At 39.0% G+C, this 27,211-nt stretch overlaps 1 protein-coding gene across 3 annotated transcripts in view; it reads right to left on the reverse strand.

Annotated features, from left to right (window-relative positions):
• The window catches only part of LOC130923279 (inositol polyphosphate-5-phosphatase A-like), a 370,235-nt gene that overhangs the window by 119,723 nt on the left and 223,301 nt on the right, over positions 1–27,211 (reverse strand). For all 3 annotated transcript variants that reach the window (XM_057848875.1, XM_057848873.1, XM_057848874.1), the window contains exons 7-8: positions 6,268–6,320; positions 2,326–2,445 (exon numbers count right to left, since the gene is read on the reverse strand). In XM_057848875.1, coding sequence (XP_057704858.1) covers positions 2,326–2,445; positions 6,268–6,320 — 173 coding nt within the window. The remainder of the gene's footprint in view (positions 1–2,325; positions 2,446–6,267; positions 6,321–27,211) is intronic.

The raw sequence follows: 27,211 nt of genomic DNA on the forward strand, positions 1-27,211 counted from the left end.
AACCAGACGCTTCCTGTAGCTGCAGATCAGTCTGGCATATCGATCAGGACAAATCCTGGCCCATTCTTCTCTATAAAACTGCTGTAGTTCAGTCAGATTCCTGGGATGTCTGGCATGAATCGCTGTCTTCAGGTCGTGCCACAGCATCTCAATGGGGTTCAAGTCTGGACTTTGACTTGGCCACTCCAGAACGTGTATTTTGTTCTTCTGAAACCATTCTGAAGTTGATTTACTTCTGCGTTTTGGTTGCCTGGCACAGCCAGACTATTCTCCCTGTATTTTTCAAACACTGTGAGAAATAGTCTGGGACCCAGCCCATTAACGGCCTTTCGAGCAAGATACAATTTCAACCATCCAATTAGATTCGTTTATTTGCGTGACGTGTTCTTAACGAGTAACGTCACTCTTGCGCGCCGAAAGTCGTCTCTACAACAACACAGATGGCGAACGGGAGAGCCGAGAATATGTTCCAATCCGCTGTAAAACCAGTTTTAAATGACCAAAAACACATCGAAACAAGTCACTGACAACAGTCAACATGGCTCGCGCTAGCCATGTTGAATAAATTTCTCCATTCTCCGCTCACGCTAATTACTTGTCGCTTTAACAACGTCATGTCTGCCCGTCATTGATTGGTCCACTCCGCTGTCTGTTTGCTGTGGCTTGTTCCGCCCTCGGAATTTGATCCGCCCGATGGTCGCCAGACTCAATCGCTGGAACAGCGGTGAGTCTGGTATACCAGGCAAGTGTTTTGATCATTGTCTTGTTGCAGCATGCGTTCTCTTTTTAACTCTCTGACAGACGGCCTCAGGTTTTTCTGCAAAACATCCTGATGAACTTTTGAATGTATTCTATCATTAATGATTGCAAGTTGTCCAGGCCCTGAGGTAGCAAAACAGCCTCAAATCATGATGCTGCCTCCACCATGCCTCATGGTGGGGATGAGGTATTGATGTCGGTGAGCTGTTCCATTTTTCCGACACACATGATGTTGTGTGTTACTCCCAAACAATTCAACTTTGGTTTCATCAGTCCACAAAATATTTTGCCGAAACTTCTGTGGAGTGTCCAAGTGCCTTTTTGCGAACAATAAACGAGCAACAATGTTTGAGTGGCTTCCCCCATGGAGTCCTCCCATGAACACCATTCTTGGCCATAGTTTTACATATAATTGATGTGTGCACAGAGATATTGGACTGTGCCGATGATTTAAGTTTTTAGCAGACACTGTCGGGTTCTTTTTTACCTCTCTGAGTATTCTGCGCTGAACTCTTTGCGTCATCTTTGGAGGAAGGCCATTCCTTGGGAGTGAAGCAACAGTGCCAAACTCTCTCCATTTGTAGACAACTTCTCTGTTGATTGATGAACATCCAGACTTTTAGAGATGGTTTTATTTTATCTCTCACCTTAATACAAATCAACAATCCTTGATCGCAGGTCTTCAGACAACTCTTTTGACCGAGCCATGATGCACAGCTTCTCATCAAGACAAATCTTAGTAGGTGTGCGTTTTATAGTGGGCAGGGCTGTTTTAAACCACTCATCAGTGATTGGGCACACACCTGATTTAAATTGTTTGGTAAAAAATTGGTTTCAATTGCTCTTTAAGTCTCTTTAGGCTTTAGGTTCACTTACTTTATTTTTTTCCCCCTTCTGTCATTGTTAGCATGTAATCCTCATTAAAATATGAAAACCTATAAATGGTTGGGTGGTTTCAGTTGAAGCAGACACTGTTATTACATCTGTGTGATTTTGACAAAGATCAGATCACTTGATGGGGATTTTATACAGAAAAAAGGTTCAGATACTTTTTCATACCACTGTAAAACATGTTTTCGGAGGGTGGCTGCTGAGGAGGCAATACTTCCAATATGATTTTGCACTTATAAAAAATGAAAGGTTCGTAAACACTGCCATAAACGTTTCCCCCCAGCTACGAGAGTTAACTCCAGCGTGTTTAGTGTGTCTAGCGGTGGTAAAACATGTGTTTTCTTTTTTCTCTCTGGCAATTATTTGTGTTGAGAGTGTGTGTATAATGTAAACATGATACGAGTCATACACATGTGCCTTTTATAGAAAATAATTCAAACACTTTTGTTCCGATGGTAATAATGATAAGCTCTGGCTGTGGGTTTAGGCTCACCTTATACTTATACAAAATCTTTTTTTTAACTCATATCTTAAAGCAACACATTTTAGAGCTGTAATAGAAATACCGTGAAACCGTGACATTTTGGCTTAAGGTTATCATACCATTAGAATCTCATACCGGCACATGTCTAGTATGAGCAAAATGAATTTATGGTCTCTCATTTAAAAGAGTACCTGTCCAAAACGTAGCCCAGCGCCTTCTGCCTGGTTCTAGAGTAGACTGAAGGGCTCTTCTCCCAGGCCACCAGATTGGAAGCATCATGGAAAAGGTGGATGTTTACCAGGTCAAAACAACTGTGAATAAGAAAAAAAAACATGGTTTGTTGAGAACTTTGTATTATAATGACAAACACATAACTTTTGTTAGCTGAATAACTAGTATGTTACTGAAAAAGGAGCTTATTTAACCAGTTGTTCTCCATTTTAGGGTTATTATTACCATAACGTACATGTACGTCTTGGTCTATGATGAAATTAACCAGGCAAGCCAGATTGATTGTTCCATATAGCCGCTATGAATATACAGTGGGGAGAACAAGTATTTGATACACAGTCAATGGGAAAACCCATTGGCAGTGTATCAAATACTTGTTCTCCCCACTGTATTACACATATGAATCTGGGAAAGATTCAGTCGAGAGCTGTTTCATGGAAGGAAACCTTCAAAAAAATATATACGGCTGCTGACTGGACGACGGCACTTCTCGTCACATTTGCAAAAACGTTGCTTCTTGTCCAAAAAACTTTAAGTGATTTTCTTTGCTCCTCTTTTATTGAGGAAATGAAATGTATTTCCGGAAAAAAATTGACCTAACTACGAGAAACGATTTGCATTCCGCCATACTGAAGTATTCAAGCAGATGGTTGCTTCCTGGTCACGTCTGAAGCTCCCACCTCTTTCCCTGGATTGGCTCGCCACCAGAAGACGACCAATCCACATTAAGCCACAGTATGATGTATAGGTTTGCAGAAAAGCAAAACCATTGCTTCCTTTTGAAAAAAAGCTTTTCTGTGCTCTTCTAATGAGGAAATTAAGTGTACGGTGATCCCTCGTTTTTCGTGGTTAATAGGGACCAGAACCCTCCCATAAAAAATAAAAATAAAAAACATTTTGGGAAAGAGATACATACAGAAAACGACATGTTTTAACTATTTTTCCACAAAGTATAATTTAAATAAACTTATGTATATAAAACTTTTAATAAATGTTTTTTAAGCACTTCAAATGTCATACGGTAATTATGGTAAGTTTTAAACATGTTACTGTACCACCGAATTATTTTTAAACAAGAATAAAGGAGAAACATGCTTGTCTTTATTAAATACTTCACTGAGTGAGTCCACTCAAATCCGCTCAAGCTGCTCACTGACACACAATGAGTTGCCAGAGCAATTGTTTAACACGTTAAATGATGATTGACGGATGCGCTGCTTTGAAGTTTCAGCTTCCAAGAATCTCTGGCAAGATCAAACCTTAACGTCCGTCAATCATCGTTAACTTTAAAAAGCAACTCCAGTGCACTGCCTGACCAAGAAAAGCAGCAGGAGGGAGAGTGAGACTACGTCCCGAGTTCATCTGTATTTATTTATTTTGTTGTTAAATTGGGAAAAAAAATTGCGATCAACTGAGCGCGCAAAGTTCGAAGCCAGAAGTAGCGAGGGATCACTGTATTTCCAACCAAACTTCAGAAATTGACCTATCTACAAGAATCGCTTTGCTCTCCGACATTGTATTGAACCAGATAGTTGCTTCCTGGTCACGTCTTTAGCTCTTGCCTCTTTTTCCTGACTGGCTCAAACATCAGATGACAAGGGAAGTGGTTGGAGGCTTGAGGTTTGCAAGATGGTACTGTACAATGAATCAATGACTCAAGAAGTACCTTGTTACTTGCAAGGCTATGATAAAATAAAATCCCTTCCAAATTGCTACATATTAACGGTGTAACGGTACATGTAATAGTATTGAACCGTTTCGGTACGTGGTAGTCGGTTCGGAACGGACGCGTACCGAACGAGTTTCTGACATAATATAACCCTTACTTTTCGAGGCTGTGAGTCAATCGGGTTACAGTTTATTGGTGGAGATTATATTTACTCCGTCTTCTCTACTATAATGAGAACCAACACGGTAGGACAGTCCAGATACGTCAACGGCGCGACAACGTGGCCGCTGCGAGAACGCAGTGAAACGCGGGCGTTAGAGTCAATCAGCTAATGCACACCAGTTGCAGTGCGGCCGCGTACATGCGTCCCAGCTGCAGATCAACGCGACGCACGCAAAAAGAACGGCAGAGTTTATTATTTGACGCCAGACACGGCCCTCCTGCGTCAATACTACTAGCTAGGATCGGGCCGGAAGTCACTCGTGTAATAATACGGTGGATCCGGTCAATTTTCAAACTAATATGCAATCGTAACCTACTTTTTGAGTCCATCAGATCTTTTGAGCGGTAGATCGGGGCACAGTTGACTTGTCTTTGTTGATTTACGGCTGTCTACTCTGCTATAATAATAACCAACACGGCCCCGTGTTCAATACAAAGCCCTTCTACCACAACAAAACAAGTAAGAACTAATATTCACATAGGAACTGAAGTTATACAACATAAAATATACAATATAAATGAATACTACATCACATTAGTAAAATATAAACACATAATAAAATAAAAGCCCATTCAAATAAAATAAATTGAAATGAGCTAAAACACCTGTAATTAAATAATAAGAATAATACACACATCCTGCTTACACATTTAAATGTATTCATTTCTGTGTGGCGCTTTAACTTGCGAAAATCCACCAATAAAGCTTTTGAAAACCGTTCATAAGAAAAAAAATATTCGTTGAGGCATTTCGTTTGTAAAATACATGTTAAAATCTTTGTCATTGGATTGATTTTCTCTTTAGCACAGGACTTTTTTCTTCTTTTTTCAGAAAGAAAGCTGACCAATACGCGGGGTCTGAAAGGCAAATTGTTGTTGGATTATCTTTAAATACCCGTTACATTTTGAGCAGAATTCTAGCTTTGTATAGGCTACTGTTCCTATTGTTGAAAGCACAAAGTGTAATAAACAACTAGCACATTTATATTTTGCATTGTTTTTTTACTGCACCGAAAATGAACCGAACCGTGACCTCAAAACCCAGGTACGTGCCGAACCGAGATTTTTGTGTACCGTTACACCCCTACTATATATATTTTTTTTCCCCAGTCATTTTGCGTTTCATTGCAGCTGTGACTTAGCATACACATTCCATTTTACAGAAATTAACCCGTTAAAAAACCTGTTATATTTAATAATGTTTAAATATTGAAATTTTTCGGAAAATCCAAAGTGGGTTGATTAGCACTCTCGACTCGATTGTGATCAACCAGAAAGGTTGTGCTGAACTAGCTCAACATCTTTTTTATTGTAAGAATCCTCAGCAGTAGAAGTGCGAATAAAGGGGCTAATCTGCTTTCATTCACTTTGTCATGTCAAGATAGAGGTGATAGCTCAATACACAAAGATGAATATATCCCTCCTGATAGTATCAATCTAGAGTGTTCGTTTGCATTAAAGACTTGCTCTTATCTCATGGGGTTTCCTCTGCAGAGGTATCCTAAACAAAATGATGTATGCATGTCCTCCTTTATCTTCATCTATCACTTAACCAGTCACTCTCTTTTTCTCCATGCTGCTCTTGTCAAACATCATGCCCCTATTAAATGCATACCGTTTCAACTCTTTAGTTCACATGTCATACCTCTATTAGATTACCACTCACCCCGACCCGCCCTTCCACCCACTGTCCTCCGCTCTTACAAATTTGAAGCTGGCATTTGCATTCCTCCCACACAGGTTCAATTGCATGTAATGTTTTGTGTCATCTGTCATATGCAACTCCTTGACTAACATGATTATGCCTAATCAAATCCCCAGAGAGGATACAGCTATGTAACTAACTCTTGGCTGTGCTGTCAAACACAGCTTTTCTTTGTGAAGACCCAGACATGATCATCGTATTTGAATCATCGGTTTTGTTTGCAATGATAGACTTGTAATCACTCAGGGATAAACAATGATGTGATGCAGTGATGTAAGGATTTATGAAAGAAAAAAAAAGTCTCACCAGTCAGGTAAGGCCCATCGCGTTCTGATGAAACCCTTTCTGGACCACTTGCACTGCAGAGCACAAGAGACAATTAACTCATTCACTGCCATTGACAGTGATCGACATCAAATCCATATTAACAGGGATGGCATTGAGTGATCAAGTTTCATTTACGGCGATAGAATACAATGCAATTCGTCCAGTCATAATGGATTGGACGTCTATCGCCGTCAATAGTAGCCAATGACTTAAAATAAGAGGTTCTCAACCTATAGTAGCACCGGAAAAAAAATTCGTAACTACACCAATATTTTAAAAGAAAATATTGTAGCATAGTAGGCCAAAGTGTATATTATAGTGTAGTAGGCCAAAGTGTATATCAAAAAGCCTACCAGCATGCCAGCAAATGTATTGCATAATAATACAGTGGTACCTCCACATCAGGGGTCGCGTTAACCGAATATTTTCCGTCGTTGACCGGTTTTTTAAAACGCTGACGGAAAAAACTGAAGTCCATCCGTCATTTTGACTGGTTGCAATTCACACCCCAGACCACAGGGTGGCGAGAGAGCATATTAATTAGCTATTGTCTCTCTTGATGCATGACGTCGTTGGCCTTACTCGGAAAAATGTCAAGGCAACTGAGTGTTTGCCTGGCACGGCCAGACTGTTCTCCCTGTATTTTTCAAACACTGAGAGAAAAGTCTGGGACACAGCCTCTCGAGTAGCTACAGAATCAATCGACAAATCAGATTTGTTTATTTGCGTGACGTGTTCTTCACGAGCAACGTCACTCTTGCGCGCCGAAAGTCGTCTCTACAACAACACGGATGGCGGGAGAGCCGAGAATATGTTCCAATCCGCGGTAAATTCAGTTTTAAATGAGCTAAAACACATCGACACGAGACATTGACAACAGTCTGTCTCGCGCTAGCCATGTTGAATAAACTCCATTCTCCTAGTATGTTTATTTCCGCGCGCAAGTCCCTCGTCCTGCCCTCGTCGCTTTGCTAACGGTACGTCTGCCCGTCGCTGATTGGTGCACTCCGCTGTCTGTTTGACTCTTGTTAAGCTTGTTCGGACAGAATATTAATTAAAAATGAATGAAAACTAAATACTATTGAATATGTCATTATTATCATTTTAAAAATGTAAGTGACGGGTAAAAATAGGTTAAGACCGGATTTTTATGACACTGTCAGTCAAAATGACAGACAACGAAAAAGTCTAGCGCAACCTCTGCTCCACATACAAATTTAATTTGTTCCAGGACCTGGTTTGTATGTCGAAATGGTCATATGTCAAGCGGGATTTTCCCATAAGAATAAATTACCATAATTTCCCGAATATAACGTGCACTTTTTTTTCCCAAAATCAACTTGTAAAATCGTGGTGCGCATTATAAACGGGTACATGGATGGAGACAGATATATACAGTATATATATACCGATTTTTTTTATTGACACGGCCACGTTGTGTTGAAGAAACGTATGCGGCGACCCGTTGCCGACCATTACTTTACGTGACGTCACCATTGTGTTTCGGTAATACTTCACTCTAATCGGCCGAATGATTTCGTCTGTGTTAAATTCAGCTTTTTTCACTCTTCATAAAGCACAGAATTTAGTTTCTTGAACTCATTTGAGTCAACGTTTATTGCAGCTCCGCAACTCGGACCATAACAAACGTAAGCACACATATTTCCTGTGTCCGTCAACTATATCTGTCCCTCGGGAAAGTCAAACCCCAAATAACAATAGTTCCTATTGTTACTGTCGTGTTGACAGCGATGAGCTCTTGCGGATTTGCGACTTACGTTCTCACTTTCATTTTACCGTATCAATCCATGGAAGAAACTTTTATTCATCATGATGAAACGAACAAGTTATACAGCAGCCTTTAAAAGAAAAGTTATATCTGTTTTGTTTTCTCCTCGATTCTGGTAAGTTGGAGAAGTTGTCAAATCATATTATTACCGTAAATACTGTCAGTTTATGGTAATGTTTTGAACTACCAATGTGCTATGCTGTGTTTCACCAGTCAGTAAAATGACATTTCTGTATCTGTACACAAGCTCTTTTTTCTTGTATTCTACTACTGTATTTATTGGTGCTAAAATTAGGTTATGCGTTATAAACGGGTACAATAATTTCCCCTAGATTTTACAAGTAAATTTGGGGTGCGCGTTATACACGGGTGCGCCTTATATTCGGGAAATTATGGTATAAATTGATCAACTCGTTCCACAGCCCAAAAACCTATGCCAAATCCTTAATAAATACTGCAGGTACAATTACAAATAGCATTTTTTTTTTTGATTATATAATTTTTTTCTCTCAATCTGTCCCGTTCATGTTTATTCGGAGAACGCAGCAAACAGGAAGGGGTTATGCGGGGACAGAAGAAAAGAAGGAGAGGAAGACAAAAGAAGCACAAACAACAACAAGAAATACATTGAGCACCAACACTAACTGTGAATATGTTGGTTCTATCGTTAGCTAGTTGGATTTCTGGTCGACACCATTTGGGGCACCTGATGACCAAGGAGATTGGGGGGGTTGGGGGGGGGGTCACAAAGATAAGTGATTGGGAGGGGTGGAGTGTACACAAATCAGCCATGTGAGGTGCAGAACCCCGTATTTGTGTGAATCCCTTGTGAGTGTATGTCGGCATCCTATTTTATACTGTCTGATCATTAATCCTGACACCGAGTTTTTCTACATGAGTGTGTCTAATTGTACCTAGTCATGCATGAATCCCATCAGACATGTGATAGTCCAACAGACGATTGGAAATGCCGCGTGGGAGCCGCCCCAGGGCCATGGCCCTTCCCCAGCAAGGGGATGGTCCCCCGGGTCATCCGTGCCCCTATCAACCAGCCATTAGGGATGGGATGAGGGACGTTCCACCACTTAGTTACATTCAATGAAGCTGACACAGGTTTCTGCAGCATCTTCAGCAATCAATTTGAAACTTTTCCACACCCCACTCTTACCGGTGCGTGTTTGTCTTTTGAATTCCCCCGTCTTTAGATTCTTGCAGCTCCATATCAAAATACCAGGTCATAGACTTCAGAATGATATTAACGAGTCAGATTCGACCTTCACTGTGCCACGCCTTCAAGTAGGGGGCCATCCCACAATCCGCTTCAGTTATTCGCAGTCGGCCGCAGCAACATGCCGAATTTAGGTTGAAAAAGTACGAAAGCTGTACCGCATACAAACAGGAAGGATTGTCTCAGGAGTGATTTGTTCGAGGATTCAAGGTAATCATTATATTTTTCATTTTATCACAATAATTTTCAACATAAAAAGCTCTTTGTTGTAAGGCTGCAGCCGCATTGTCTAACAGACTAGCATCATTCTTCGACAAATTTATGTAAAATAAATGCTAACTGCCTGTTTTTTTTTTGCTCTTTTAACAAAGAATCGAGACTGTTTTACGTTCATATCTGCAAAGAATTTGGGGATTTACGCATTTACTTATAAGAATTTTCAACGTTAAAAGCTCTTTTTTTGTAAGGCTGCCGCCGAATTGACTGACAGACTAGCATCGTACTTCGACATATTTACGTAAAATAAATGCTTACTCCATTGTTTTTTTTTTTTTTTGGGTTTTAACCAAGAATCGAGATTGTTTTACTTCCATATCTATAAAGAATTCAGGGATTCAAGCATTTATTCAGAAGAATTTTGAGTGGAAAAGCTCTGTTTACATATGGCGGCCACCACACTGACTAACAGACTAGCTTCATACTTCGACATATTTATGTAAAATAAATGCTAACTGCACTTTTTTTTTTTTTTTTTTGCTTTTAACGAAGAATCGAGACTGTTTTACGTCCCTATCTATAAGGAATTCAGGGATTTAAGCATTTATTCACAAGAATTTTCCCCAGAAAAGCTCTGTTTACATATAGCGGCCGCCACATTGACTAACAGGCTAGAGTCGTACTTCGACATATTTATGTAAAATAAATGCTACCTGCACATTTTTTTTTTTTTCTTTTAACCAAGAATCGACCCTGTTTTACGTCCATATCTATAAAGTATTCAGGGATTTAAGCATTTATTCGCAAGAATTTTCACCGGAAAAAGCTCCATTTACATACTAGCGTCGAATTTCGACATATTTATGTAAAATAATGCTAACTGCAAGGTTTTTATTTTGCCTTTAACCAAGAATTGAGACTGTTTTACGTCCATATCTATAAATAATTCAGGGATTTAAGCATTTATTCACAAGAATTTTCACCAGAAAAACTCTGTTTACATATGGCGGCCGCCACATTGACTAACAGACTAGTGTCATACTTCGACATATTTACGTAAAATAAATGCTATCTGCACGTTTTTTTTTTGCTTTTAACCAAGAATCGAGACTGTTTTACATCCATATATATAAAGAATTCCAGGATTTAAGCATTATTTCACAAGAATTTTCAATATAAAAAGCTTTTTGTCTGTGATTCCATTCGGTCAGCTTTGACGGCCACACCAACAATGCAGGCCGCCTATTAATCGGCCCCGCACCCCATGTCATGTCGATACCATTATGAAGTCTATGACCAGGTCAAAAATATGTAATGGATGCGGAGGGGAAGATTAAAAAGAGGGCGAGGCCACGGTGTTCACGTGCCCAGGCCATGCTCTGGCTCTGCGGCTCCTGTTTGCAATTACCATACAGCGCTTCTCTGTTTTATCCAAATTATTTATTTATAATGAGTATTCCTTAGTTTAACATCCACACATTGTTTTAGTATGCATAATATATATTTATATATTTATTATATATTTATTTTAAAGAAGTTAGTGAGAGAGAAGCCTGGCACGGCCCGGCACGGCCCAGCCCAAACGTAATAATTTACATTTTGGGCCGGGTCAGGTTCAGACTCGGGCTTAAGATCTTACCACTACTGCAGACTAATCGGGAGAAAAATAATCGTTTGGGACGGCCCTAATATACAGCATAGAAATGTATGTATTGGATTCACCTTTTATCCACAATGCACTAAAACCTCATTTTTCTAAAAATATTATGCTTATTGGTCTATGTCGTGGGGGGAAAAAGTTATACTAAGAGTGTGGACATCTGGTATACAACAGCTGTTTGATCAGGTCCCACCAGCCTTAAGTTAATTATCCAATTACAAGTCTAAAGATGTTTCTGAAACACCACATGATTCACCATGAAGCTGGTTATTAAATGAAGGACAAATTGATGCTGTGAGTCTTCTAGTTCTTGAATGGATAAATAAGTCGGTTTTCCGCAGCCCCTCGTTTACTGTGCAACTCTCTCTGATACTCCTAATGGGGAGTTAATTGTAGTGATGAATAAACTAATTATGGGCCAGGTCACATAATTACAAATTGACTAATTTCATTCAGAAAAAAAAAAAAAAAAAAACCTTCACATTAAAGAGGTAAGAGGTATTTGATTGCGCCTCACATCCTTCAATCTGCATTAGAACAAGATTAACTGTATCAAATTGAATTACATTAGCATACTGGAATGAATCCATACTGCCTTAAAAGGATATATGGGCCCAATTATGAGTTGCTGTCCAAATACTCTATTGTGACATTAAAAGCAGTGAATGGAATTTGATGTAAGTAATTATTCTTTTGTATTTTAAACTATAATACAGTGCCCTCCATAATTATTGGCACCCCTGAAAAATATGTGTTTTTTAGCTTCTAATATTTTTTTAAATTCAAATAATATGGGACCTTAATGGAAAAAAAGAGAAAAATCCAACCTTCAATACAAGTGCATTCATTCAGTGGGGAAAAAAATCCCACATAAAGAAAAAATTATTTGACATCAAATAATGTGTGTCACAATTATTAGCACCCCTGGTCTTAATACTTTGTACAACCCCCTTTTGCAAACAAAACAAGGTCTGGGGACTGAGATGGCCATGGGAGGAGCTTGATTTTGTGTCTGGTGAACCATTTCTGTGTAGATTTGGCCATATGTTTAGGGTCATTTTCTTGCTGAAAGACCCAGTGACGACCCATCTTCAGCTTTCGGGCAGAGGGCAACAGATTTTGATTTAAAATGACCTGGTATTTCAAAGCATTCATGATGTCATGCACCCTAACAAGGTTCCCAGGGCCTTTGGAAGCGAAACAGCCCCACAGCATCATTGACCCACCCTCATACTTTACAGTGGGTATGAGGTGCTTTTCAGCATGCGCATCTTTCGTGGCACACCAGACCCACTTAGAGTGTTTGTTGCCAAAAAGCTCAATCTTGGTCTCACACAAAAATACACACGGTCCCAAGCTTCAACTGGGACCGAGTGCTTTGGTCAGATGAGACCAAGATTGAGCTTTTTGGCAACAAACACTCTAAAGCCTGAGTTATACTCCCGCGTTGCGTTGACGGCGCAGCGACTACAGCTTCATTCGACATTCGATAGTTCTGCGGTGAGGGAACGCGTTGCTCTGTAATTCACCACCAAGCCACTAGAGGGGTGTGGCGTTATGTTTGTACGGTTTTGGGGCATGCTTGTTGACTTCCGCTAGTCTAGTTTAATGGAGAAAAATAAACAATGCAAGATGGAACTCTTGAATGTGAATCTTCTTCTCATCAACATTGAATAAATGTTGAACATACAAATGTTGAGGGGCAGGCGACGCAGAAGACGGTTTCGCGGCGGTCTGCCCGACTTTTGATGCCGCACAGAGAGTTCTAGACTCGAGTGGAGAGAGCTAGCTGTGGCGGCTAGCTTCAAACTGGCGTCGAGCACTGCGTCCAAGGTCTGCAAAGCCCTCCAGCCCAATATGTTTGCCGTGTCCTACAACCAGCCAGTGGGAAGCATGGCAGATTTCTGGCGTCTATGGAACTTCCCAAACTGCGTTGGGAGCCTTGATTTTAAAGTTATCATAAAAAGCACCGAGGCACTCTCAATCAGTGATGATGTATCGTGTGTGAACTGTCTGTTATTGAAAATTAAAGCTCAAAACAACTCTTGACACCAAATCTGTGCTTTATTCTTCATATACTTGAAATGTGACACATAAACAAGTCACAGACTCACAGCAAACATATGTACACAATAAATGATGAAGTGCACCAACCAAAAACACGACATAAAGTGATGAAAAGTTGGCAGTTTTGGGCCGACTGGGTCACCGCTTCGTGCGGCCATTCGATTCCGAACACACACGTCTTGGTGGTTCTTCCATTTTTTTTTTTCCAATCGCCGACCTTGCCATTCGGCAATCATAATAATGTCTTCAAGAGACTTCGATGATACTCCCGTCGGCTTGGTCCATTTTTGCGTGGAGAAAAATAATGTTTGACTCTATTCTACAATGGCGGTGATTTCGCGCTGAAACAGAAACAACAGTCTAAGCGGACCAATCACAGTCCGTTTTCGCCACGTCATACCAGTCTATACGACGCGAAAGTTAGAAAATTCGAGAGGAGCGCGTCAGGCTACGGCGCAGGGTCGTAACTCGGTTCTTCCTTGACGGCGCAGGTCTGACGCGTAAGTATAACTCGACCTTAAAGGGTATGACAACACCTGGGGAAATGCTAATATTCCATCATTTATCCTTAAACGCATGCCTCTTGGATTCATATCATGCCACTTTGTGTAATTACACACATCGCAACACCAAGAACATGATAGAAATTTGGATCGATTGTCAAGCTAAAAGGACCCGCCCACGAGATCCCGGAAATCTAGCATATTGTGTGCGTGACGTCACTACGAGGAAACAACCGGCTCAGTGCTTAGTACTGAATGGCGGCGATGATAGCGGACAATTTTGTTTCTAGTTGCAGCGACGAATCCAACGCAACGAACATTCTTCTGATGGTGACGAGGAGAGTTATGAACCTTTCTTTGGTGTTGTGGGTTATCAGTTTGAGCCCAAACGAAAGCCAATCCAGCCTAATGAAAGGATCATTGAGAGGAGCAATCACACTGATGAAACACCAGCAACATCGGCTGGGAAACACCAAATGGTTTGTTTTGCATTTCTTTTTGTGAAGCTGATACACCGTGACCGCAAAATAATGTAATGTATAGAATAATTATCATTTATTGCGCAATCATAGGTTTTCGCTCTCCCAACAGACACAAATATGAATGGGATTCAAGGATTTGTTCTACATATTTTACGAGCGATAATTTATACATGTGTCCAGTCCTATATCCAATGCATGATATGTTTTTATTATAAAAGAGTACTCACTCTGGCCATTTCGAGCTTGGCTGCTCCGCTCCTTTGGTTAGCCTGGGGTGGTCTCATCAGAGCCAGTCGTCCTCTTTCTTGATATCGCGGGACATTTAGGTGGCTGCGCGTATATGGTGGCTGCTTTCATCAGCAATTTCTTAGCAAAACCTGATTTCATTTGTCCATAGTTCGAATAGCTTTCAGGTGTAAAATGCGCACCACACAAAACCGTGCCGGAGGCTGGGTCTGCAAAATTAGCCCTCTTAGCACGGACGAACTTTACACATTGTCTGCGTAGTCCAGCTCCTTTCCTCGCGTTCGAGAACTCATGGGTACTACATTGCAACAAATGGCTATTTGTAGACCACATAGCATGACAGGTTTGAACCATTTTAGCGAATTTTTGATAAAACACGAACGCAACTCTCTCGTCGATAAACAACGATTGCACCTGCCTCGACCTTTCGTTTCCTTGTTATGACGTCTCCGCCCCATTCGGCTGTTTCCGGAATAGTTTCGGAAATGTTCGTAATTTTCGATCTATTTTCGATAATTGCTCATGAATGCGATTTATTTTTTTGTTACTTTATTAATATTTGTTATCTTGCCACATAACGGTTCTATTGATATCTCACAGCCCCTTAGTGTTTTAATACCCTTTAAGTGGGTCTGACGTGCCACGAAAGATGCGCAAGCTGAAAAGCCTCATACCCAGTGTGAAGTATGGGGGTGGGTCATTGATGCTGTGGGGCTGTTTCGCTTCCAAAGGCCCTGGGAACCTTGTTAGGGTGCATGGCATCATGAATGCTTTGAAATACCAGGACATTTTAAATCAAAATCTGTTGCCCTCTGCCCGAAAGCTGAAGATGGGTCGTCACTGGGTCTTTCAGCAAGACAATGACCCTAAACATATGGCCAAATCTACACAAAAATGGTTCACCAGAAACAAAATCAAGCTCCTCCCATGGCCATCTCAGTCCCCAGACCTTGTTTTGTTGGCAAAAGGGGGTTGTACAAAGTATTAAGACCAGGGGTGCTAATAATTGTGACACACATTATTTGATGTCAAATATTTTTTTCTTTATGTGGGTTTTTTCCCCACTCAATAAATGCACTTGTATTGAAGGTTGGATTTTTCTTTTTTTTCCATTAAGGTCCCATATTATTTGAATTAAAAAATATATATATTAGAAGCTAAAAAACACATCTTTTTCAGGGGTGCCAATAATTATGGAGGGCACTGTATATATTAGGGTATTAATAATAAATAATTATGACATGCCTGTATGAAGGCAAACAATTAACAATAAACTCCATCTATTACAGTGTAATACTGTATGTGAACATTATGTGAATTGCATGTATACTTTTCATAGCGACTCATTCAGGTAAAGTTGAGGAAAGAAAGTGAGTGGCTAGGATGACGACGGACAAGATGAAAAGTGATGCAGGGGTGGTCGTGCTCAGCGCCCATACAAGCACTGACTGCAGCCAGAGAGGTTTAATCTCGATTTAATTTAAAGAGCCATTAACTGCAATCACAACATTAAAATCAATCACTTCCCTGACACCTGGCCCCAGATTGCCCCATTTGCTCTACGTATGACTGATCGGCCCTCTGCTTCATCGCTTGCTTATAAACACCGACACACACACGCACAACCACACACATATTCTGCTATTTTTTGTTCAAACCAATATAGGGATTTTTTGTTTCTTGCAGGAATTCAGTTAATATGATAATCTTGTGAAATCAATCACAGTCAAGGGAAGAAAAGTGTTGCTCTATATTGCTTGACACGATGACATCATATTTGGGTGCTGACATTGAAGACGACGTGAAAAAACTCTTTGAAACAAAGATTAATTTTGACGCTATCGTGTCACTTTTTCAAAACGGGAGACGTATTTGGATTAAGCGGATAAGTGACATGTAATCATATCATAAATCAGATTTAGTGGCTGTGAAGAGTCACTGGGCGGGGATAAGGGTGGGAGTCAAAGGGGAATGGTAAAAGGTCAGAAGACTCGAGGTGACATTGGCTGACCCACCACAGGTCAGTGATGGCGTCTCTGCCCATGACAGTGATGAACGGTGGCTACACCGTGGGTCACATCCAGGGCTAAAAGTAATACATATACGGGCTGACTGAAAACACACGTACACGTCTCTATGTACACGCACAAGAAAAAGTCTGAATGACAAAAGCTAAGAAAAACACTTTCTTCAGAAGTATTGTTGTAGTAGGTAAAAACCCCATCTCCACTACCCCAAATTTTGATAGCTTGCTCATTGGGTTGATCATTTCCCAGGTCACCCAGTTTGTTTGAGAAAGTATTCAGACAGTCAAGACAACTATAATAAGGAAGACCGAATAGGACAGAATGAAATATATGAATACATCTTTAAATTAATACTTAAATGTGTCAGTAATTCATTAAAATGGGAATTAAGCAGGGGTGTAATGGTACACCAAAATCTCGGTTCGGTACGTACCTGTTTTGAGGTCACAGTTCGGTTCATTTTCAGTACAGTAAGAAAACAAAATGCAAAATATAAATGTGCCAGTTGTTTATTACACACCTTTCAACAATAGGAACATTTGCCTATACAAAGCTAGAATTCTGCTCAAAAAGTAGCGAGTATTTAAAGATAATCCAACAACAATTTGCCTTTCAGATCCCGCGTATTGGTCAGCTTTCTTTCTAAAAGAAAGAAGAAAAAAAAGTCCTGTGCTATAGAGAAAAGCAATCCCAATGACAAAGATTTTAACATGTATTTTACAAATGAAATGCCTCAATGAATCATTTTTTTCCTTATGAACGGTTTTCAAAAGCTTTATTGGTGTGTTTTCTCAAGCTAAAGCGCCACACAGAAATTAATAAATGTAATTGTGTAAGCAGGATCTGCATATTATTCTTAATATTTAATTACATGTGTTTTAGCTCATTTCAATTTATCTTATTTAAATGGGCTATTATTTATTTTATTATGTGTTTATATTTTACAAATGTGATGTAGCATTCATTTATATTGTATATTTTATGTTGTATAACTTTGGTTCCTATGTGAATATTAGCTCCTACTTGTTTTGTTGTGGTAGGAGGGTTTTGTATTGAACACGGGGGCGAGTTGGTTATTATTATAGCAGAGAAGACGGCAGTAAATCAAAAAAGACAAGTCAACTGTGCCCCAATCTACCACTCAACAGATCTGATGGACTCAAAAAGTGGGTTACGGTTGCATATTAGTTTGAAAATCGACTGGATCCACCGTATTTTTACACGAGTGACTTCCGGTCTGCCCGATCCTAGCTACCAGTAGTAGTATTGACGCAGGAGGGTCGCGTCTCGTGTCAAATAATAAACTCTGCCGTTCTTTTCGCATGCGTCGTGCCGCTTCTGGGACGCGTCTAACACGCGGTCGCACTGCGACTGGTGAGCATTGGCTGTTTGACTTTAACGCCCGCGTTTCACTGTGCTCTCGTGGCGGCCACGTTGTCGTGCCGTTGACATTTCTGGGTTATACTGTCCTACAGTGTTGGTCCTCATTATAGTAGAGAAGACGGAGTAAATATAATCTACACAAAGAAACTGTAACCCGATCGACTCACAGCCTCGAAAAGTAAGGGTTACATTACGCCAGAAACTCGTTCGGTACGCCTCCGTTCCGAACTGAGCACCACGTACCGAAACGGTTAAATACAAATACATGTACCGTTACACCCTTAGAATTAAGTAAGTGTCATTAAATGTGTCATTAATTAAAATATCAGCTTATTTAAAGTAAAAACATAATTATTTCACCAGTCAATTATTTCATAGACACATTTTGCAGCACTTCATGAATTTATTTTACCTGTCAAACTCACCGACTCAAGTCAGTGAGCGGAACTAATGCTGATTTAAGTCTAATCGATTGCTGTCGTCCGAAGACTTTTTAAACATGGCTGCTACGAAATTTCCTTGGGAGTTGGTTAGGGCTGTCAAATGATTAAAATTTTTAATCGAGTTAATCACAGCTTAAAAATTAATTATTCGTAATTAATCGCAATTCAAACCATCTAAAAGTATATCATATTTTTCTGTAAATTATTGTTGGAATGGCAAGATAAGACACAAGACGGATATATACATTCAACATACTGTACATAAGTACTGTATTTGTTTATTATAACAATAAATCAACAAGATGGCATTAACATTATTAACATTCTGTTAAAGCGATCCATGGATAGAAAGACTTGTAGTTCTTAAAAGATAAATGTTAGTAAAAGTTATAGAAAGTTTATATTAAAACCCCTCTTAATGTTTTCGTTTTTAAAAAGTTTGTAAAATTTTCAATCAATAAATAAACTAGTAGCTCGCCATTGTTGATGTCAATAATAATTATGGTGCTGAAACCAATAAAATCAGTCGCACCCAAACGCCAGCAGAGGGCGGCTAAACAACAAAAAACACAAGTAACAAGTGGAAATGACACTGTGCTGTCATTTTAAACTGTTTGAGTGGGGCATGTGCGTTAAATGCGTCAAATATTTTAACGTGATTAATTAAAAACATTAATTAACGCCCGTCAACGCGATAATTTTGACTGCTAATTTTAGACATTGCTGATTATGTGGAGCTGGTCACAAAGAACATGTAGTGTGCAAAGCAGGGGAATTTATTGAAGTTGTTGGCGGAATTCCGGCTCTTCGTTGCAGCACTTCATGAATTTATGAACAAAACTTGCGACGTCCTCCACTTGTTTGACCTGAGTGAAGGAAGCGCCACCTAGTGTGTCAGAATATGTTTCAGGCTCTGCGTTGTTCGTGTATCTAAAATCGACCCGTCTAGGCTTGATGTAACCAATCAGGTGTAAGTCCCACCCACTGACTTTGATGGGTAAGTTTGACAGATAAAATAAAAATATAAAAATAAAATTAATTTGAATCAAAGTATCATTGAATTATAAATGAGCAGAGAACCACATTGATAAAGTTAAGAAGAATTGTGTTCTTGTGTTGTAGCGTGCTTCACAAGGGGCTGTCAAGGTACATGAACTCAATTAATTGCTTTTATGGACACACTTATGGCGTGAACAACAAATACAAAACTCTTATGGGAGTTGATCTAGTGCCTCTCAGCTATTTTCCTCCTTTTCATCTTGTTCTGCTCCTGTGTAAAACAATCAATAGCAAGAACACATTAAGGTTTTGGTCGTATACTTTATTTATATTGGTCTATGACAAATTCTTATGATGCAATGGTTTGTGGAGGCATATTACCGCAGCGAGCAAATAAATAGATTAATGCTCAGTGGGGGTGAAAAGATTGTCAGAACACCAAATCCATTATATCAACGTTCAAAAGATATTTGCAACTTCCGTCTTCATGAATATTTTATCATTAATCTCACATTATACGTCGACAAATTATAATAAATGGTCATGAGTATGAATTGCAAATGTAATTCATTTACTGGATATTAAATTATAATTAATTGTAGACACAGAAGACAACAAAGCATTTTTTTCCCCAGAATGAATTATGAGTACTCGTTGCATGGAGAAGACCCAAAAGACTTAAAAGTCACTCATATAATTGGGTCCTACTTATTTTATTTGTAGTTAAAAAATACAGTGGCAGCACACTTTAGAAAAAAATAATAAAAAAAACAAGTGTGAATTAATGGGAATTTCTATGAATTTCTTGCATTTCCATTAGAAATGGAGTTTTGAGACTTTCCTTCAACACAAGCAGTCTTACAGTGGCAAAGTTATTTTTACAAATGTTTGACAGTTGTGAATTTTTGTTTAACCCCTTTTTAGGGTGTTCACAGGTATCAACAAATCTCGTTTAATGCTTTTGAATGTCACTTTTAATGCCACGTTATACTCATTTAATGCCCATGCCCAACTGCTGACACAAATTTTAAGTAGAATTGTCCGATAATGACTTTTTAACCTACAATCCCGATATTGTCCAACTCCAAAAATTTGATTCCGATATATACAGCTGTGGACTTAACAAATTACGGCCAATTGTATTGTGATGCCCCACTGGATACTTTAATAATGATAAAAGTAACAACTTCAAGGTTTTTCCATCAGTTTTTTGGATCAAGTGCAAAGTGCCAATAAGGCACTGACATGTCACGTATGACTCACACAGCGCTTCTGGCTCAAAATAATGACAAAGGCCCACAGCTTCAGTACAGTGAATGAGATATGTACTGCGTTAATCATTCATTATTTTTCAATCATTTATTTTTAATTTAATGTTTGCAACATGAATGCTCACATAACAAATCCCAAGAATTTCAGTTTCGAGACATTTAATGGTCTGTAGGCATAACTGCTGTGTTAGGCTGTGACCCACCCTTGAACAAAGGCAGAAGACTTCTGCATTCACTTTGAAGGCAATATTGCATATTGCCTCAAACCAGGCAGGGGTCAGCGACCCGAAAAGTAGAAAGAGTCATATTGGACCAAAAAAACAAAAATGTCTGGAGCCGCAAAAAATTAAAAGCCTTACATAAGGCTTAAAATCAAGGCAACACATGGTGTATGTATCCGTATGAGCTATATTAGCCTACTATCAAAATGACTAAGTCGGCTAAAAATACATAATGAGCCTTTATAATTTAATGTTTATTTTCCCTGCAGTGCATCCAACAAACAATTTGACTACTCTGTTGTATGATGCCTCCTCAAGTTAAAATTCATTACAATATTAGTGAATTGTTTCATTGCTTTTATGAAATTATAGAAATGCAATAAAGAAATTTTTTGATGTCGTTTTTATTTTGAGGTTTCGAAAAACAAAACGGTTTTCTATGCTTTGTTATCTCCCGGGTTGCAACAAAACATGCAGCAGTAGTGGAGTTTGCCGATGCAATCCATTTCTTAAATCTATTTTTGCGCTCCTCGAAGTTCTTAGTAAGTATGTAATGGAATCACACTTTTTCTCTCACTCCCATCTGGGTACTCAGCTGCTGGTTTGTTTACAATAGCCACCTGCTTGGATTCCCCCACTGATAGAAACGTGTATCGCAGACCATGACGCAAATCTTCGTTGACAGAAATGTTGAAATTTAATATTAATTCTACACATTTTTACGGCATTGGAAAACGTTATTAATGTTTGTGTCATTTTTGTCATCCTACAGAAACCATATCAAAACAAAAAATATATTTCCCTCAACCATCATTTTCCATTTTCAAACATTTTTGAAAATGCTCTAGGGAGCCACTAGGACAGCTCTAAAGAGCCGCATGCGGCTCTCAAAACAGGGGTTGCCGACCCTCGCCCCTAACTCATAATGAAAAAGAGATGTCAATATTATCCGATATCATTTAAATATGACGGTACGAGACGCCGAATCCATTTTGACTGGGGGAAGCTAGCAGCGAACGAACGCTGCCAGCCCTCCCAGTCAAAATTGATTATATGTCTAGCGCAGTCAAAGGCAGTAAAACAAGAGCAAGATAAAAAATTCTACGCTGACTTTTACTCTACTCAAACACCAGAACAAAGTGCAATTTCTTGGTCGGGTATGTTTCATGCTTTTATTGGTTACTTTTCATGTTAATGATAATGTGCTTTTGATGAGAAATTAGCACTTTACGTTATCCTTTTTCAAGTTGCGTTTGGTCAGCCATTTTCAAAGAGTCAAAAATAGCAAAGAGGGCGTGCCAAACCTCATGATTTGATTTCGATGGGTAAAGTTTGATCCAATCATCTCCCAGAAGCAGTAATAGCAACTAAATCTAAGTCTGCACCTTGCCCCGCCCTGGGAATTTGATTCGCTACACAGTCGCTAGACTCTAGAACTCAAGAGTCTGGAGTTCTAGGCTAAGTTAATGGTGACCATAACCATATTTTATTTATGTTTGTATTTTTTAAAATTTTATTAATGTAATTGTATTAGTTTTTATGAAGATTTAATTAATTTCTGATTTATGCATTCATTTTTTAAAAACATAAAATATAATGATTAATAATTTTAAAAAGGTATATCATTACTGAAACCTGGAGTCCACATGTGTGTACATTACATTTTGGGTTGTGTAGGCCACACTTGGATACCAGATGTTAATATTGTAGCAATTAAGTTTTTTCATATAATCAAAAATAGTCACTTACTCTATAAAGGGTTAGAGTCAATATTGTAGAATACTGTGGCAAATTTCGTTTCATGACCCTGGCAATGACAAATATGAATTCTGTACGGGGAACTTAATGCTCCTGTTGACAATTTTTGTGGAATAGATTGCAATTGTTTTTATTTGAACTAGTTCAGTCAAATTTATCACGTTAACGGGCGGTAATTAACTTTTTTAATTAATCATGTTAAAATACTTGATGCATTTAACGCATGCACGGAATGACCCGCAAATGCATTGCCTCAAACAGATTACAATGACGCCGTTTTTGCACATTGAGAGCATAAGCTTTGGCAACTCTTTCACAAAAAACATAACTATTGTGGCGAATGACGTGGGGAAGACTGACAGGAGATGATCTTTTTCTGAACACGCTTTAATGAACACAGCGCAGAACATATACCATTTGCAGCCACCACTGACAGTCATGGTTGCCCAACTTCCCATCATGCATTTGGGTGGAACAGTTAAGTAGTATCATTTAGTGAAAGCACAACAAAAATAATATTCCTATTAGGCTCGAGCGTATGACGTGGCACTTGCGAGGTTTCCGCCGCTATCGCCATTTTGGAAGTGGGAAACATAAACAGTGAGGCATTTCAACACAGGCTGCTCTTTAAAAATGGTTGGAAATTATTGCGCGGTAAAGAATTGCAACAACCGATCGAATTGAAAGGAGAATGTACAGCTCGACGGAACACCATTGAGTTTCTTCCGGATCCCTACATGGAGAAAAGGCGAGGGAAAGGTCATATCTGAACTTACCAAACATCGAAGAATGGCATGGGTGACCTCGATCAGAAGGAAGGGCATAACGTTTGATTCTCCAGTTACACACAGAGTTTGCTCTATGCACTTCCACTCCGGTAAGTTTATTTCGTTTGTTTACGCAAATTTCGGTAACTTTATGCCCTAAGTCGGCCTGTTGTTAGCTATAGCTACAGCTAAACAACTAGCATGCATACATGTGCATTGTCTTCATAAGACATAATTCCTGTCGTTGCTAAATGAAAAAGCTGTAATATTTTGACGTGAGAAAGTGGCAAAGAATTTGTACACAGGCTACATTTTCTGCAACAAAAAATTTGTACATCCGTGGTCACAGACTAATGTAAACACACATTGCCTACCTTTGCTAGAAAGATGGTGTTGCCGTTTGCTATGGTCATAATGTGCAGATCCTGCACCCATCCGCAGCAAAACTGTTCGTAGCTTTGTAGCGATTTATATTTTCGGAATTGCTGATGAGTGTAGTAACTTACACCAAACACTAAATACAGCATGATGTCCATTTCGCGTAGTGGTGGAAGCTTGTCGACATCTTTCTTCCATTTGTGTTCGGCTTGCTCGTAAGGGTCAACATTAGGGCTGTCCCAAATGACTAATTTTCTCCCGATTAGTCAGCCGACTATTTTTACGATTAGTCGACTAATCTTATAATTAAAAAAAATTTTTTTTTTTTTTTTAACTAATTTAGCAATGAAAATTTTTTTTTACGCTTGTCAATTCACAAAAACATTTTGGAACACTTAAATTCTTGATTAAAGTACAAATAAACAGATAAATAACAATTATAAATCACAAATAAACAATGAGTTCGAATGCTGATAGAATTAACTTGTGCAAAAGAATGGAATGTAAACAGATTCAGAACACTGACTTCACCTTTCCAAAATGATTCATAACAATTCTTTAAAAAATACCTAGCATTAATATTATAGTATACTGTAGTACTATATATAATAGTATTATAATAATTATTCATTGCCAATCAGAATTTTCATAAAGGGTGTCATTTTAAAGGTATTCTTAGTGTAGAATCTGAAGTATGTGGGATTAACTCCAGAAATCGTTATTTACGTATATGACAAACATTACATGCTTTTATTTTGAAATGTTCACCGGAAGTACGTTCGCTAAACTGCTAATTTAAGCTTTACACTCCGCAAAAAAGCACTTTTTGTCATTGCATTTGTTGTCAGTAATAGATTTTTTTCCTTTTGCAAATGCTGTTAACCAGCGATTTTTCATGTTTGAAGTGTCACCTTTTAACTGCAAGTTTTGGAGAAGGCTGCCTGTTTTATAGCCGGCTAAAGTAGGTCGTCTTTTTTCCCCATTCACCTCAAAGTAGCAATGCTAACGTACTGTGGGGAGAACAAGTATTTGATACTATTGGTTTTCCCATTTGCAGTGTATATATAGTATATGTATATAGTGTTTAATATAGATGTGTTTTCTTATTTTGTATGTTGAACTTTAATACTACAGCGTGTTGATGAGAGAAAACCATCAGCACTCACGCACGCACAAATGCACGCACGCGCGCGCAGCGATAAAACACAACCGTGAAAATGACCGCCCTCATTTTTATTTACCATGCGATAAATGGACTTATTGCATATCGCGACAGGCTTAGCAGCTTCAATAAAACATGTCATTAGTTAGTTAGACGGACTTACAATGTCCTGTCTTTATCATTCACGGCCGACGTGCAGCCAAGCTTGGCATTGAAGAGACAGGACACAACAGTGTACCTACCCTCCTTTGTTTCTTTAAAAATAAGTCAATGTCTTGGACTCTGGTGCGCTTTTCTGGCTTTGTGCCGCTTTCCCCGCTTGCATACCAAGCGTGCGACATTCTGAACTATCCACGCATATATTTTTTAACCCTTCATTAGCCGTCGACGGGATGTTGTGCTCGTCGACGGATTTACGTCATCAATGACGTCGACCATGTCGACTAGTCGGGACAGCTCTAGTCAACATTGTTCACATTCTTAAAATTGCTCACATATCTGTCCTTCGCCGTGGTAACAAGTTTGTCTCTGTATCGAACTGGCAGGTTTTCCTTACTTTTTCTACCATCTTTGGCACTCGTAGTTGAATTGTATTTGCCGTTAAGTTAAGATGTTCCGTGATGCAGACGTGCTTCCGAAATGGCTGCGTTGTCGCAAATCTCGCATGATCCCGTGCTGCTGTGACGTAAACGCTCGAGCCTAATCTCTCAAAAAAATAATGTTCACAAAAAGAAAAGCGCTCCATGCAAAGAGAACTGGCATTCCCAATCAAAATAACTATGCAAAATACACATAAAACTTACTCAGACTTTGCCTTGGCTAGATCTCTAATTAATTTAAAACTCGCTATTGACACCTTGTGGTGTATTTCAATCACTACCTTACGTAGTTAAAGACACTGTGGAAGAAAGGCAGGGAGCCCATGTGACGTCCCACTCGGCGGCGTCAACAATGGCGAGCGATTAGTTTATTTTTTGATTGAAAATTTAAAAAATTTTATTAAAACAAAAACATTAAGAGGGGTTTTAATTTAAAATTACTATAAATTGTACTCACATTTCTCTTTTAAGAACTACAAGTCTTTCTATCCGGGGATCCTTTCAACAGAAAGAATGTTAATAATGTTCATGCCATCTTGTGGATTTATTGTTATAACAAACAAATACAGTACTTATGTCCAGCATGTTGAATGTATACTGTATGTCCATCTTATGTCTTATCTTTCCATTCCAACAATAATTTACAGAAAAATATGGCATATTTTAGAGATGGTTTGAATTGCGATTAATTACGATTAATTAATTTTTAAGCTGTGATTAACTCGATTAAAAATTTTAATCGTTTGGCAGCCCTAATTCTAACATATATAGATCTCATTTACTGCCAGCACACGCATATGCATGGTATATACAGAGAGTGTGATGTGGTGCTTAGTAAAACAAGAAGAAAAGTTACATTTAAAAAATAAATAAATAAATAACGGAAATAGACATTCAAACAATTTTGACATCCCCTGCAATTGCAGCCAAGGCAACTGAGCAAACACACACACACACACACACACAACACTGTCACAGAATGATGTCATCAGCATCCAGCCAATTGACATTTCATTAATGAGGACTTATATAAGGTGAGACAGATGTGGAGAAACAAACATCCGTGTCTTCCACCAGCCAAGTAATTCGTCTGCTATCACTCTATAACCTCCAAGAGCGGAGTTCTTCTGACTAATAAAAACTACTTTATAAATTATAAAATATCTAATCTAACCTAATAAAACATTTCATTTGAAGTGAACATCAGTTATGAGCACATTGAGAAAGCTACAGTGCCTGCCCCCTTGGTGTGCGTTAGACGTCTATTCCGAACATGTTTCTCTCCAATATCATGATATAAGGCTGAGACCGTGTGCCCTGAACAAGCTGAGATTCAAGCAACTGGTTTGGGACTGCGTGTGGCACGCTGTTGGGTCTAGGATCCCCATGTAATAGGATTCCTCAAAGCCTCAGATGGATAGCAAATGTAGGCAGTTTCATCTACTAAAAGAGGGCATAAATCATAGGCGGAGGAAGCAGGGATGAGGCAGGGGTTATCACCAGTCTGCCTCCCTCATGAGAGCTTTGCATTAAAGCATTAGTGAAATTAATTCATCTTTCATAAGAGGTTTGAGCAGTATCTGTGATCTATGATAACAACCAATTTCTCACTATGGAGGGCCGGAGGAGGAGGGAGACAGGGGAAAAAAATACTCAGCGACCCTGATAGACTACACAAATCTGCTCTTTTTAAATGGGCTAACATTATCTGGAGTGCCGCTCTC

Source organism: Corythoichthys intestinalis, chromosome 10, assembly GCF_030265065.1.
Source record: "Corythoichthys intestinalis isolate RoL2023-P3 chromosome 10, ASM3026506v1, whole genome shotgun sequence".
Taxonomy (NCBI): domain Eukaryota; kingdom Metazoa; phylum Chordata; class Actinopteri; order Syngnathiformes; family Syngnathidae; genus Corythoichthys; species Corythoichthys intestinalis.